Source organism: Anoplolepis gracilipes, chromosome 15, assembly GCF_047496725.1.
Source record: "Anoplolepis gracilipes chromosome 15, ASM4749672v1, whole genome shotgun sequence".
Lineage (NCBI taxonomy): Eukaryota > Metazoa > Arthropoda > Insecta > Hymenoptera > Formicidae > Anoplolepis > Anoplolepis gracilipes.
Window position 1 is genome coordinate 242,256 of NC_132984.1, and position 16,046 is coordinate 258,301.

The 16,046-nt window shown below is 27.5% G+C and overlaps 2 protein-coding genes across 3 annotated transcripts; one reads left to right on the plus strand and one right to left on the minus strand.

Annotated features, from left to right (window-relative positions):
* Positions 1-897: 897 nt before the first annotated feature.
* Positions 898-5,999, plus strand: Polr3e (RNA polymerase III subunit E). The gene is made up of 8 exons (XM_072906843.1): positions 898-1,086; positions 1,570-1,817; positions 2,573-2,766; positions 2,888-3,060; positions 3,552-3,738; positions 4,072-4,271; positions 4,621-4,784; positions 4,900-5,999. The coding sequence occupies exons 1-8, from the start codon at positions 1,045-1,047 to the stop codon at positions 5,162-5,164; spliced, it is 1,473 nt and encodes a 490-aa protein (XP_072762944.1). The 5' UTR covers positions 898-1,044; the 3' UTR covers positions 5,165-5,999.
* Positions 6,000-6,350: 351 nt separating this feature from the next.
* Positions 6,351-14,071, minus strand: LOC140673730 (cytochrome P450 4c21-like). 2 transcript variants are annotated; one of them, XM_072906842.1, is made up of 12 exons: positions 13,805-14,071; positions 13,610-13,716; positions 13,262-13,298; positions 11,409-11,597; positions 9,293-9,362; positions 8,883-9,009; positions 8,715-8,781; positions 8,270-8,364; positions 8,105-8,173; positions 7,325-7,502; positions 6,666-6,845; positions 6,351-6,602 (listed from the first exon to the last, which is right to left on the minus strand). In XM_072906842.1, exons 1-12 carry the CDS (start codon positions 13,971-13,973, stop codon positions 6,421-6,423), a joined length of 1,470 nt encoding a protein of 489 aa, XP_072762943.1. In that variant the 5' UTR covers positions 13,974-14,071; the 3' UTR covers positions 6,351-6,420. The 2 variants fall into 2 exon arrangements, with proteins under 2 accessions (XP_072762943.1, XP_072762942.1); XM_072906841.1 differs by having other exon boundaries at positions 6,356-6,602; positions 13,262-13,355; positions 13,805-14,065.
* Between the last annotated feature and the right edge of the window lie 1,975 nt (positions 14,072-16,046).

Here is a 16,046-nt window from a genome sequence, read left to right on the forward strand (position 1 = left end):
GGATGAAGGATGAAGGTGTATTGTATGCAGTTAGGTGGGGCGAGAGGTTGGGGTGGGAGGGGGAGTGGGAGTGGGAGTGGGAAAGGCCGACTACTTGAGTCAACAGTCAATGCAAACTGCGCTAATCAATGCTGGCTTTTTCGCGCATGCGCTATTCGCTATGTATATGTATGTATATGTATATGCAATAAATATAGATATTAATTATAATAACATATAAATATATATTAATCTGCATATAAGTGATTTTACTAATGTCGATTAACTTTAATCTCAAGTTAAACTATGGCCGGTATTGATAAAGGGTACCTATTCAGACAAACTTGCATAGGTACATGCATAACCATTGAATAAAGAATTTGATTGGTCCATAAATAAATGCATAGGGAAATGGACCAATTAAATTCCTTGTCGTAAACTGTAAGAAATTAACCAATCGCAATTGAACGTGAGGAGAATAATCAAATCTGATTGGTTCTTTCTTGTGACTTACGACTTACGATGCTACGATACGACCAATGTAGATCCAGCTCAGGTCGTCTTAAGATCCTGTTCAACCAATAAAGTTAGCATAGCATTATTTTATTAATTTTATTTTAATTTGTTGATTTTTATTTTATTGATTATTATTTTATTTTATGGATTTTATTTACACACCACACAAATCGACCGATGCCTAGAGATAACTAGCACAGTTGATCAATCAAAATTCTGTCCCATTGATACTCATCCTTCGAAACATTATTCTATCTTTGTTCTACATTCCACATAAATAAAGATGAAATGATGTTTCGAAGCATTCGTAGCGTCTCCCCGACCACAGCTATAGTTTACAGCGTTTACAGTCTGTCGCATATATACTACATGCCATAGATTAATTTATTGAATTAAGGGTTAGGTTAGGTTATTTGAAAGATTCCGGCGTGTCGTGCTGTCTGCTGTGTGCTGTGTATCAGTATTCAGCAGTAATCGGTACATGAAGGAGTACGGTATATCAAAATTATTGTAAGAGTAATTTAACGAAAAGCGTGATAAAAATTAAAAATGAACACCACAGAAATAGACAGCGATCCTGTCGTCAAAGAGGTTAGTTTGGTTAATATTTATCTTTTTTTTTTCTTTTTAATTTCAACTTTTGAGTATCGACACAATTTTGAAACCCAATTTCCAGGTTAGATTCCACAGCTTTTGCATGAGTGATCTAAAATTAAATAATTAATTTTTATAGTTATCTATTATTGTATTATATGATAACAAAGATTGTATTAAATCTGTATACATAATCTTAAAGGCAGTTATACATAACTTTTCATATTTAACATATTTGATGCCTATTAATCCATTTTTTTTTTTTTTTTTTTTTTTTTATTATTGTTTCTTCCTTTTTTTATGTTCTATTCTTTCGTTTTGATTTTATGTTATATCGCTTACTTTATTTATTTCTCTTCATCATATTTTATTCTGATTAAAATTTAGTTAGGATATTTTTTCTTACTATGCTGCATATAAAATACTACTGCTTTCAAGTTTTTTATTTATCTGCATACGTAATAGAAGCAATTATTATAGATACCTGTGTTCCTGTCCAAGACTCTGGCGGATAAACTATATATTGTTCAGTACCCTGCATATTTCAACGATGGCTATGCCAACGCTACGATCTTGAAAACCTCTATCAAGCCTGAAAATAAGAAGATCCACATGGAGTTTGCAATAGATACGTTAAATGAAAACATCTATGATTCCAGCATGGGGAAACAATTGGCTCTTATTGCAGATAGTAAATCTAAGAAGGATGATGAAAGAGTATTTAATAGGTATTTAATAAGATTTCAAGATTAACTGATAGAAGAAGAATTTATAATTGTGAAAAAAGTTATCGTTAGATAAAGAATATACTTTTTGTAATTTTCATGGTTACAAGAAATTTTTCGAAATTTTTAGAATTATTGATTTTTTATGCATCATATATATGTATGATTTTCTTTACATAAATATAAATTATTTTTTCTAGTCATTCTACATGCATATTAAAACTGCATTTAGAAGATTACAGATTTTATTTTATTTTATTTTTTGTTTGAAAGAAATGTATTATCATTAAGAGAAATATTAATATTTTTTTATATATATTATGTATGTACATAATTATATATATATATATATATATATATATATATATATATATATATACACAAATTATTATATTTTATTTATATAAATATCAATTTTTTAATTAATTTTTTTTTCTATAAAAAAATTAAAAATTTTTTTATTTGATATTTTTTTATTTGATATGTAAAATTTGTATATATATCTATAAACTGCATTTTTATCTTTATTATTATAATAATACTTATATATATTGTAATACTTGATCAATATACAGTCATAATTATTATTTATTACATTTTTTATAATATAAATTTATAAATTATACTATAATAAACATATATGTCTTTATGAACATTAAAGCCATATACGATATATTGAAAGACTTACAGTTTGAACATATCTCTAAATAAATTGTATTAACTTTAAAATTGGATTAATCACTTTTTTTTCTCAATAGTGAATTGATGGACAAGATTGTGTTAACTTCGGAACGGACAATGTCAGATTGCTCGAATTTAGCAATCGGAGTTTTTCAAGATGATGAGTTGCATATTACACCATTGAATGGAATGTTGCATATGAAACTACAATGTGATTACTTGGATGAGAACGACAAACGTGGCAAGGATGGAGGTAAAGGTACAGGAGATGGTAAGTGAAAATTTGTCTTTGTGAATTTGTACAATTTATCTAGGCAATTTATGTATGGAATCTTTACAATTCGATGACAAATGAACGAGACGTGTTAATAAATTTATTTGTTAAAATGCAGATGGTGATGAAGAGGAGGATAATGCTGTGCCGGTACAAGTGACATTTGCCAAACATCTGCCAGATAATCTAAAGAGGATGCAGGAGCAGTCTTTTCAGCATCATTCCAAGAAGAGTCAGGAGGAGCCTTGGATACATGCAAATTACATACCGTTTTATGATACACAAACTGAAGTAAATATTTATTTCTCGAGTTTACAACAATACATTGATGTAGAAATGGGTATTTTAATAGCTATATTCAGGTTTTCTATATAATTTTATTCATATATGTATATCATTTTATATTTTCATCTTTGAAACATAAAAGTAATTGTAACACTTATTTGAATGATTAAATGATTAAAAAATTAATTCCATAGATTACATGAGACATGTTATGTTATATGCACTTATATATTGTTATACTTTTGTGCATCGATAAAGATATTTCTTTTTTCAATACATATAGAAATTTATCAAATAATGTATAATGTAAAGAGATAAACGGCGCAATGTCTGTTTTTATGAAAACTATAGTTTATACGAAATTAATATTAATACGTCGATTATTATGCTCAAATTTTGACATACAAAGTTTATTTATCTTTTTTGTACATAAATTAAAATGGAATACTCATTTTTTAAACCAAATTTGTTTAATTTTACTTTCAATCTTTTTATAGCTGACACGGATGGAGATGTTCTGTGCGTCAGCAGACGAGTCTGTGAATCTGAATTTAGTGCCGAGGAATTATCTGTCGCTATTGGTACCCGAGGAGTGTAACTCGCGAGAGTATGAAAATCAGACAGACTTTCACAACATCACAACCTTGCCTCTGCAGGACCAAGTCAGGATAATCATGAAACACTGTGAGAAAAACACTTTTTTTTTCTTCTTCTACCAATCTTGAAGAAAAGAGGATTATAATTTCTATTAAATAAAAAAAAAATATTTTTTGGACAACTTTTTCCTCTACGTATAAATATAAAATTTATATATTAATATAAATATACAATTGCTTTCAATTTATTGAAATTTTAATTTATTATACAAACGTCTTAAATATGTGTGACTATTTATATTTTGAACATATAATTTTCTACTCTATTTCAACATAATTGTTCATTTTAGTTTATTAGTAGATTTTTAAACGATGCGAAAACTTGATAGAATAAGTAGAGTCCGTTTCTTTTCTTTTGCAGTGAGGGTTATATCTTTTGCCACATTACGTGAGTTTTTATCGCTGGAACATGATACGGCAACAGTGCTGAAATATTTGCAGCAAGTGGCTGTGCTCGTGCAGGGTAATTGGGTCGTGAACAGCGAACTAATCTATCCCAAGGACAATCCCTCTATGCAGATTGGTGTGTCCGAGCTCATGTGTAAAGCTCGCGATTACATCGTGAGTGTCTTACTTGAGAACAGTAGATTACTGCTTTATAAAATGCAATTTTATGTGGAACATTAAAAGAATCAAGTGTCTCACATAAACATATAATTATTTACTTTTTAATCACTTACTTTTTGAATTTTACACTGGGATTTAATAAATTTTTTAAATGATTTTTAACTTTTACTTCAATTGTAAAATTTGAACTGCTGATGAAACTTTTTATATTTTATCATTGTAGTATTGATAATTGAACTGTTTTCTTCAAAGTTTCTTAATAAAAAAAATACTATATGAATGGATAAAAAACTTGAAACGGAAAAAGGAGAAAAGATGAATTATATATATATGTGTCTTGCAGTTATTACTATTTACGGAACACCAGTATCTCAAGCGCAACGCAGTCTTATCTTTTATTAAGTTGGCGCCAGATGAAATCAATCAAATTTTTGAGGAACTCGGGATATATGAACCGAAGAAGGGTTGGCGATTGAAACAGCCACCTAACTGGAGTTTCTGCGACAGGTAATCGCTACAACCCATTGAGACTTTTTAAAATATTTTTCTTTAAGCATTTTTCAACATAGAGAGCTAGAAGTATGCTAGAAATTTTGATGACTTACTTTTTTTCATACTATAGATATTCCGAGATTGCCCAGCGGCAGGAGATGTTCTGGGACGCGAAGCGAAAGCATCTGCGCGAAATGATGGAAGCGTGTAACCAACCGCCGCAACGGCAGCGCCGCAAGTCGAACCGAGAGTCACTCGGTTCAGAAAACGAAGAAAGAAACGTCGGTCGCGGTCGCAAGTCGCTCAGGGATTCCTCCCTGTCGGATAACGATAGCGAGCCTGCTAAACACAAGAAGAGCGGTCGTTCCAGGAAAGTATCGGAGACCACCACGTGACCAAAACCGATGCGTTGAGGCGATCAAGGACCTCTTGCGGTGGCGTTCACGAATCGCGAAATATTTCCGCAAACCATGTGGGAAAAATGATTTCTCCCAAGGCAAAGTCTCGAGCGACGACGATATTATGTGAGATTAGGATCGACCGTGTGTATTGTATATGTAAATACGTCATGTAATATTATGATATATTTATTAGTGTAATGTTTATGACAACGCAGTACATATAAATATATAGCATGCCTAAATATGAAACAGTAAGACGCAGTGTACGTACAGTGTCTCTACACAGCACGTTTTGCCTTTTAATCGTGGAATACAGACATCTTTTGTAGAAAGCGATTAATAATTATATATTTTGTTGACGAATAGCAGTTGAGAAAATGATGGATATCTTTTTTTATATTGCTACTAGGATCGTTGTTTTGATATATTGCAACAAAATACATACATATATATATACTTTATTAAGCAATGCTAATCAATATACAAAGTCAAAGCGATAGTTTATCATTTCTGGATTCCTACTTAAATCGAATTCGAGTATTATAATAACGATCGTATTAGTAATATGAAAAAAAGAAAACATCTAATCAGAGTCTCAGCATGTTATTCGTCAACGATATTTATATGATGATTATAACGATAATTCTGTCTCAATCCTGGGATATATACACGCTTTATAGGTAATGATTAATAATTATATATTGTTGAAAATGACTGAGTTCTTTTTATATTGTTAGCACGTGATGTTTAAATTTGATTAAGAATCATGAGCGTTCATTTTAGTTCTGTATATTAATTATATTCATAATAAAGTACATAATATATTTTATTGCCTTATTGACACCTTCGTTAATATAAAAATTAAAAGAAAAAACCAGATCTATTTTGTATACGTTCTACTAAAGAGTATTTGAAATAATAATCGGATGAGAGATTAATCGTCTGATCATTATTTACTGATCACTGCATTTGCATGAGTAAATATACATTTTTATTATTATTATTATTATTATTTTTAAGATTTTAGAAAATTTTTAGCTACAGTCCGGGCGAGAAAATCTTTTAATTTAAAAAAATTTTAATATTGTTTATCATTAACAATTATATTACAAAAATGTTTGGAGGCGATTAATATAATTCATTTGGACGGTTTAATATAATTTACCATTTTATTTTACACAGTTAATTGAAATGTCATTATGTAATATTAATGATATATATATACATATATTGTCTAATATATTTGTACTCTATAGTCTTTTTAATGGATTCCGCCTCTCAATTTTGACTTTCAAAGGTTCAATAGGAGCCAGTAATATCTCGAACTTTAATTTTATCTTATCGATCCCGATACATTCATCTACTTTGAACACGAATGTTCGTATCAAAGTTGCTAGTATAACTTTCATGCAAATCATCGCATATTTTATACCTGTAAGAGTTTGTCACAATTACATGTTTATGAAGTAAATTTTATAATTTATTTTGTACGTACCTATGCAATTTCTAGGCCCGTTACTAAAAGGCAAATAATAGTGTAACTGAGAGTTTTCCAGTTTTTCTGGAAGAAATCTGTCTGGGTCAAACACTAATGGATTTGGCCAATACTTTTTACTTCGGTGTACCTTTCCTAATGCTACGATAACATCAGCACCTTTCGGTAAAATAATCTCTCCTAAAACATATATCTCTTTGAATAATTAGGTGTTATTACGATATAATAATCCAAATTAATCTATATTTAGTTTTACATCACAGATATATATATATATATATATATATATATATATATATATATATATATATATATATGTATATTATTTGGTCTACAAAAAAAGGGATAATATATTTTTTTTATCTGTAAAATATTCGAGCACAATTTCTGTTAAATAATCTCTTAAAAAATGTATTTAAAATTGAAATTAAGATGTTTCACTATACATATACATATCTGGTTGATTTGCTTTTATAATTTGCGAGTAGAAAAAATTAACAGAAAATATCAACTTATTTATCGAATGCGCATATTACTGAATGCTTTTTCTATGTTTGTCTTTTTTTACGAGAAAAGCGCGACTTTTAATAAAAAAAAAAAAAAAAAAAAAAAAAAAAAAATATATATATATATATATATATATATATTTATAAACAAACCCATTCTTAGATCTTCTGTCAGATATCGTGCAATTACAGGCACTGCAGGGAATAATCGCAACGTTTCCTTAATAACACGATCCAAATAGTTCATGTGTTGTACATCTTTGTATTTAACTGGTGCGGATTTAGGAGTTTCCACGTCATAAATCTCCAGTAATTCTTTATATGCTTTTTCCTTTTACGAGAATAGGTACTTATATAAGTATACTTGTAAACGCATACACGGATATGCAGGATATATCCCATAAGAAACAAGATATTTAATCATATATCTATACTTTCTATACTTTTGACGAGATTAAGAAATATTTTAAGCATAAAATCTTTTTGAATGGCGTTTCAAAGGACGAAACAAATTATCGCATGGTGCAAGGAAATTTTTCAAGATTATTTTACCATGCAAAAAGATTTTAGCCACCTATTTGTGAATCTATTTAAACAAATAAGACAAAGGAAAAGTAAAAAAAAAAATTTCTTCAGAGTGTTTTTTCTATATAAATTAAAGTAGATAATTATATATACATAGTGTTAAAAATTGTCATCATATATAAGCAATATAACAGTAAAAAATAAAAAAATATTTTGTATATACGAAAGCTATTTACTCGAAGAACAAAATTGATGTCGAATCATTTTTTGATCATTATTTAAAATGTATCTTTTATATTTTAAAATTATATCTTTTATATTTAAAAAACTGTATCATATAATTGTAGAATATTTGGTTTATAAAACGAGTGACTAAACTATATTTGAATGAATTGAATCTATACATACTTGTATTTCCGGAAAATTTGCTAACATAAAGATCGCAAAATCTATCGTAACAGAGACCGTGTCGGCAGACTAAAATAAATATAGATTTTATTTATTTATGAATTTTATGCATCTATATATGATAAGTATAATGTATAAATATAAATGTACGTAAAAACATCTTACCGCTGCTAACATCGTAAACACGCTATCGTGAATATTCTGTTGCGTCAGTTTTTCCTTATGAGATGCTTCCAAAATAATATCGTAAAATGTCTTATCTATATTTAAAAGAAAAATTATAAAATATAGCGTGTCGATTACTTTCTCAATTTTAAGGCAACGATGGAGAAAGCAGAAAAATTGTATATATATATATATATATATATATATATATATATATATATATATATATATTATATCCTTATTTTTATTTTCCAAAAAATTAATAATTGCGAGGTAAGTTTAAAAGAGTAGAATTTATCAGTAGAAAAAAAACATGTTGCTTTAGTAGCGCAACTGCAATTCTAGATAAAATTTATTTCGCTGGCAGGTGGCAAAAGTATTGATAAACAATATCATAATAAACACAGAGACTGAAATATACGTGAAGAAAAAAATATCAACTTACGAGTTATTTTATTCATAGTATCCGTTTTATCCGATCTATTTAATGCATATTGTCGCTGCTGCATCATCTGTAATAATAAATTATACAATTTGTAGTTGTACAAAGAGCGATATATATATTTAAAAATTAAAATATTAACGAATATATTCGTATCTTTCTCGAGTATACCTCATTTAGGATGGAATGTATATCATAATTTCCAGTCTTTTGTTTACGTCCGAAACCAGTGAGGTTGAATATAATATTAGAATACAAGAATATATTTTGGAATCTGCAGGTTAAACTTCTTTTGCAACTGAAATGTTTTTCTTTTAAAGTGCAATTTACCATAAGACATAAAAGTGTATATTTAATTAATCACAATTATTAAATTTTTTTAATATACAATATACGCATAATTGAAAAGAAAGCTCATCTTTTCTTCTTTCTTGTACAATATTCAAAATATTTATTATAATAAAAATTTTTAATTGAAGATACTTTGGTACATATTAAAATTTAAAATTATCATAATTATTAAAAAATTATATGTTGTCAATTATTGTTAGATTCTAAACTTAGAAGGAAACTATATTTACCTTTTTAATATTTCATAGCACTGACTGATTTTTTCTGATTGTAAATCCAACTTGACACCTACTATATTGTCTTTACAGCACGTGAAAAAACAAACTCGTTATTTAAAATGTTAACTAATAACTGATTAATTAGCGACGTAGCCAGGAACTATGGCTGCTCGAACTTCTTCTCTCCCTTTCTCCCTTCCTCTTTTCCTCCCTTCCACCCTCAAGAAAGAGAGAGAGGGGGAGGAGAGAGAGAGAGAGAGAGAGAGAGAGAGAGAGAGAGAGAGAGAGAAACTTTAAGTCAATGACTAAAAATCCCCCAAAAATTTTATAATTTTCAATAAAAAATAAACGGTAGTCTCCAAAAACGCAGAAATTTTTTTAGTCCTTCTTTCTTCCTAAATGTAGGTCTGGCTACGCCTCTGTGACTAATAATTGGTGTATTTATTCTTCACGCATTATAATACACCCAGTTAAGTAAATGTGATTTTTCACACACACACACATTATATACATATATATGTGTATATACAAAACTTATAGTTCACCTCAATTTGAATTCTTTCGAGATGTAGAGGCCAATATTATGAATTGACTTCTATATTTCGAAGTTTGATCAATAAAACCTCTATAACTCGAAGTAAAAAGATTCCGTATCAGCTTCTTTCTCTCTCTTCTCTTTTGTCAGTTTGCAAAAAACAACTAAATGCCTGAACAAATAATGAGTCTCATTGTGAGTAACAGTGCTAATAATGCTTCTTGAATATTACAGCGAAAAATTAAATTAAATTCCGTCAAAAGTCAAAACCTCTATAAGTCGAATTTTTCTCGCACCTCTATAACTTCAAAACTTGGTAACGCGAAACGCTCGATAATTCGAATTATTTTTTGTTCTTTTAAGATTATATATATACATATATATACAGAGTGACCCATTTTAATTTATCACCCCTCATAATTTTGCAGGAAACGATTATAGCGAAAAATGTTTCATACAAAAATTGTAGGGCTTTTAGTGACGCATTACATAATATAATTAATATGATCTTGGGTAGCATTATCAAAGTGAGATAAAGGTCATCTTCAATTTTTTAAATGGAACTTCCTACTTTTCGTTGTATATTCTTGTAGCTTATCTTGAAAACACTATAATTAAGTACTTAACGAAAAAGAAAAATACTTAATTATAGTGTTTTGGAAAGCTTTCGAGATAAGCTACAAGAATATACAATGAAAAGTAGAGAGTTCCATTTAAAAAATTGAAGATGACCTTGACAATGCTGCCCAAGGTCATATTAATTATACTATATAATATTACATATGTAATGCGTCACTAAAAGCCCTACAATTTTGGTATAAAACATTTTTCGCTATAACCACTTCCTGTAAAATTATAAGGGGTAGATTAAAAATAGGTCACCCTGTATATATATATATATACATGTGTATGTACATTAAAATATGTGACATGAATAGAATTTTACCTTGAATTTTGTCATAACTTAAATTATCGTTGGTAAAATGGACTTAAGAAAATAAATATTTCCTGAAGCGATAAAGAAATGGCTACTTTTATGATACAAAAAGCGATAAATCTACAATTTACAATTCAAGATAAAATTTTATGTCTAATTTTATGTGTCGCATATCTTAATATATACATGTATATATTTAATATATACATGTATATTTTCTAATATATATTTTGTATATATATTTATAATTTTTCAAATATTTTTTGTATTATACGTAATTAAAATTATAAATAAACTTTTGTTTTGAATTTATTCCAAATTATAAATCTAGTTTAAAATATATTTGATTCTCGTGTGAACTTGCAATCGATAAAATCAACGAACATGACTACGATAAATCATTGCATATTTTTATATACACATAATATTTATTCGAAATATTAAATTTTGATTTTTCAAGTTAGCAATATTTAATATCATTAATCTTTAACATGTATTTGTTAATGCATTTCTCTCTCTCTCTCTCTCTCTCTATTTTTTGTAGAAATTGTAATTTTTTATTTTTTATATTTTTATAATGACAAAAATGTTCCGTAAGAGTTTTTATAATATGCGGATAATTGAAAGAATGGATCAAAAATTATATTTGACCTTACCGTACGCAATAGCCAAAGTACAATGCGATATAAATCTCTTTAACGCAATCTCTCTTCCATTTAATCCAATTTTTTCTAAATTGTCTGTAAGTATTAAAGATTGCTCGACAAATCCATTGAAAAAGCCTCGTAACATATTTGTATTAAAGCTTGACAATGCTATTTTTCGATTTTTACTCCATGTGGGTGCTAAAATAAATATTACAAAAGAAAAAAAGAAATAAAAATATAATACAATATATAGACTATAATATTTATAATAGGAAAATAAGTTTACATATAATTAAATATAAATATATATAATATATATATAATATATAAATATAAATATATATAATCATATACATTTATTAATTACATTTTTTAAACCACTAATATATCAATATTTTTTTCTGAGTGTCCTGGTAAAGATGAGCAATCATCTCTCGTGGGCATATGTAGAGCAGGTAAAAAACTAACCCCATAAATTCCTATAAAATTTGTTTTTACAGTGCATTTCTACCGAGATATTTGTCTCTAACAAAATTACATTGTGTGTTAAAGAGAAAACAATTTCTTGAAAAAAAATTATTTATCATAGTGGACAAATACATTTTTTTAAATTTGGCTAAATTTGTTTTCTTTTAAATAAATTTTAATACACAATGTAATTTTGTATTATTTTAAAAATCATTATTTATTGTCAGTTATTACGAATAAAGGTTTACTTCCCGGTAGAAAATTTGTGATGTATAATCAGATATGATACATGACCATATAAAATTATATAGAAATATATAAAATTTTGTATAAGTTATGTATAATTATATATAATTTTATATTAATGTTGGCTAGATGTCAGTTAACGATAATACAAAATTATGCATACTATATATAACTATACATAACTTATACAGAATTTTATATATTTCTATATACTTTTATATTGTTATATATAATTATATATGAGAAATTTTTTACCGGGTTTCTATCGATCAAATGCGTTTTTCTTGAAAACGGTTAGTTTTAACGAAATAAAACAAGAATACCTTTTTCTTAGAGAAAGATGTGAAGAATCTAAAAACATAATTTAAAAATAAAAAAGCCCACCGGCTTTAAAGTTTTGCAAGTGAAAAGACTTACGGATGATCCGATCCTGGCTCTCCGAGATGATAAAAATATCTGTCACACTATTTTAAAAATAGTTAAAAAAACTTAATAATGATAAAAGTTCTTATACATTATTATTAAGATCTACAAAGTAATATAAAAGTTGTTTAAGAAAAATGATTCTCAAATTTAAACTTTAGAGAGTTAAATATTTCGGTAGAAATTCATTATAGAAAAAAATTTTATAGGAATTTATGGCGTTATTTTTACCTGCTCTACATACCCACGAGAGACTGCCCACCTTTACCAGTACATTCTGTATAACACATAGTTTTTAAATCTTATGTATATATGGAAATTGTTTGCAACTATCTAATTAGCCGATAAAAAATTTCTTATGTATAGTTATACAGAATTGAATATAATTATACAGTATTCTATACAATTGTGTAAAAATATGTATAATTATAGGTGACACCGTATAAAATGTTACGTATATTTTTGTATATAAATGGATTAATAGCTGCAATTAGAAATATGTAAGCTTATACATACTTATACACAATCCCTGCATCATTTTATGTATAATTATGTATAATTATATATAATTATATATAAAATGGACAAATTTTGCATATAAATTTGTATAATTAGATACGTCCATTTTTGTCTGATTATATATAAAAATTTTTTACCGGATATGTAAATTAAATTATTACAAACGATTGTAATTAAAAAGCTCGACTTTTTTAAATATAACTTACCAGGTATCGTTATCAATGATGTTCTGCCAAGTAGTGCCTCGATAAATTTATAAAATATACCTTTAGTCAAACACTGCCTATTTTGTAAGACGACCTATAAGGTCGTGTACAAATTTAATATCTGCACCGCGATATTATTAATATTTCGAAAAATTATTCTAATTAAACATTAGAGAGATGACGTGCAATAAATGTCAAATTATAGAGAATTATAGAGAATTGTCTATAAAAGAGGATTTTTTAAAAGTAGATATATGTACATACATACATATGTATATATATATATATATATATATATATATATATATGTGTGTGTATATATGTAGTAGAAGATTCTTGTTTCTCTACCTTTATTTGATCCGGCTCGTATATTCCAATAAATAGCTTGTTGCCTATCCAAACTTGGAACGGAGAGGAATAACTTCTCAGAAGATTAAATAGAGAAATCAAAATTTCTAAAAGAATTTTTTACAACATAGAAAATTATATTTGTATGTAAGTTAAACGTATTATTTCTCTCTTTCTTGCTCTCTTTCACATTACCATCAGTATTCATGTGCATGAAATAAAAAGCGTTCCCGATTAATGGCAATGTTTTTGGACCGGGTAAGGTGTTTGGCATTTTAATAAAAACTAACCGGCAGAAATTATAAACGATGTAACTTATGGCGATCCATGCCAAAGATGTTAATACAACACTTGCGAATGCCATATTGTACTCGACGATCACAGCGAAATATCAATACGTTATTTATTAGTGTTACTAGGCCTTGTGCAAACCTTGTCGAGTCATGGTCGCTTTTATCACGCTTTCCCCACTCGGCGAATAATGTTTGCGCGATAATCGAGCAACACGGTAGTATTACGATCTCTAATACCATAAATATATATGAAACGATTGGTGATTATGTATCCGTGGGGACAGGGCTGTTACTCTAAAGGTATGTTTGTCCAACTCGCTTTCACACTAGAAACGTTACTATGTTAATTTGAAGCTTTTGACGTCGTAACAAACGAAAATGTAATTGCTTCTCGTCAGCGTTCTACTCACCGCAATATATGTATTTACATATTATTTAGATATTTTTATTTTTAAATAACTTGTTATTTTCTAAAACCGGGAGTTTGACAGATAGAAATGCGTCGTTTGACAGATAATTTCCACGTGATACATATATATACATATATATATATATATATATATATATATATATATATATATATATATGTGTGTGTATATATGTACGTTATCGGCAAATAAAAAGGCAATGATAATGTAAAGGTAGATACTTCAAAATTTTACCCGCTATAAAGATCATCTAAAATAATTCTAGATATATAGATAATATCTTTATCCAGGATAAAAATGATATATAACATTTTATATTGATAATCTGGATAAAAATAAGATAATGCAATTTATCTTATTTCTAAATGATTATGTATATAATTTTATTAGAATAAATAGAAAACATTTCTCCATTTCTTAAAAAAAGCAATGCAAAAACTTCAATATCGCAAACTTTGTCGCTTTAAACCAGTTTATCAGGAACAGCACATATTTACGAGCATATATTTACGATGACTAATGTAATGTTATACGTGATATTGAATTATGGCAGAGTGAAATTATCAGAGAAAGGTTTTTATTTTTATATTTATCATTAATCTCTCTTGATCAAAAATTATACTTAAGAGTTAGTATCGCTATCATTGAATATATATTTACAATAAATGGAGTAAAAGATTTGTCGATATAATTATATAAATGAATGATTATTATTCATTTATATAATAATATAAATAATCATTTATTTATATAATAATTATCTTCCCCGCACACTCTTTAGGAATTTACTTCTAAAAAATTAACATTTTCATCACGGTCCATCCTCTATAGATTTTTGGTGATGTTCCGTTTAAGTAACACGTGCGCCTTATATATTATCTAAATCTAAATTAACAAGGTTGGGTAGTAACTAGTTAAAAAGTTTAATTAACAATTAAATAGTTAGTAACTTTTAACTTAATTTAGTTAATTTCAAATGCGCATTAACTTTTTCTTATACAAGTTAAAATAATTTTTGAATATTAGCGTGCTCGTGAATCTGCGCTTTATCTCTCTATCTGGCTGCGGTGAAGACTGCGCTACGATTGCTTCGAAACATCATTCTATCTTTGTTCTATGTTCTATGACAATATTTATTATATCTAAATTTAAAATATACAATTAAAAGATTATGTAAAAAAAAAAAAAAACATATAGTTTTGCATAGTTAACTTTTAATTTTTAATAAATTAATTTAATTTTTTAACTTTTAACTTTTAATTTAGTTATTTTTTGTTTTAACTTTTAATGTTAACTTATTGTTAGTTAAGAAAAATGACTTATCGAGCTCTGTAGGTTAATAAATTTGTTTATAATTAATAAAATCACTCGACATATATTATAATAATTAAATTCATAATTATTGGGTCGGTTATCGAAAATACACGCTCGTGATACATCGTGTTACATCGTTCTTGATCAACTGGTTTTATCTTACAGGTAGAGGAGAGAGCTTCCGTTGTACTTCCTTTTACGATAACACGTTTCCTGATTATTCCGTTTCCTTGTATTTAATACCTTATAATATTTTTTTATAAGACTGTTAAAAGTTAAAATTATTATGATCAATAAATTTGTAATGTTTAAAATACTCGACATGTATATGCGTATGTTTGTTTTGTATATTCGTACGTGCGATATAATTTCTGTTCTGATATATGTCTCGGTAAAAGAAAG

Excerpts from the sequence above, each read along its gene's own strand:
- LOC140673730 (XM_072906841.1), bottom strand. The coding sequence starts at position 13,973 with ATGGCATTCGCAAGTGTTGTATTAACATCTTTGGCATGGATCGCCATA. Across the intron at positions 7,503-8,104 it reads CAAATTTTCCGGAAATACAA|GAAAAAGCATATAAAGAATT; the intron begins GTATGTATAGAT and ends TTCTCGTAAAAG. Across the intron at positions 6,603-6,665 it reads CGGGCCTAGAAATTGCATAG|GTATAAAATATGCGATGATT; the intron begins GTACGTACAAAA and ends AAACTCTTACAG.
- Polr3e (XM_072906843.1), top strand. The coding sequence starts at position 1,045 with ATGAACACCACAGAAATAGACAGCGATCCTGTCGTCAAAGAG. Across the intron at positions 1,818-2,572 it reads GATGAAAGAGTATTTAATAG|TGAATTGATGGACAAGATTG; the intron begins GTATTTAATAAG and ends TTTTCTCAATAG. Across the intron at positions 3,061-3,551 it reads TTTATGATACACAAACTGAA|CTGACACGGATGGAGATGTT; the intron begins GTAAATATTTAT and ends ATCTTTTTATAG.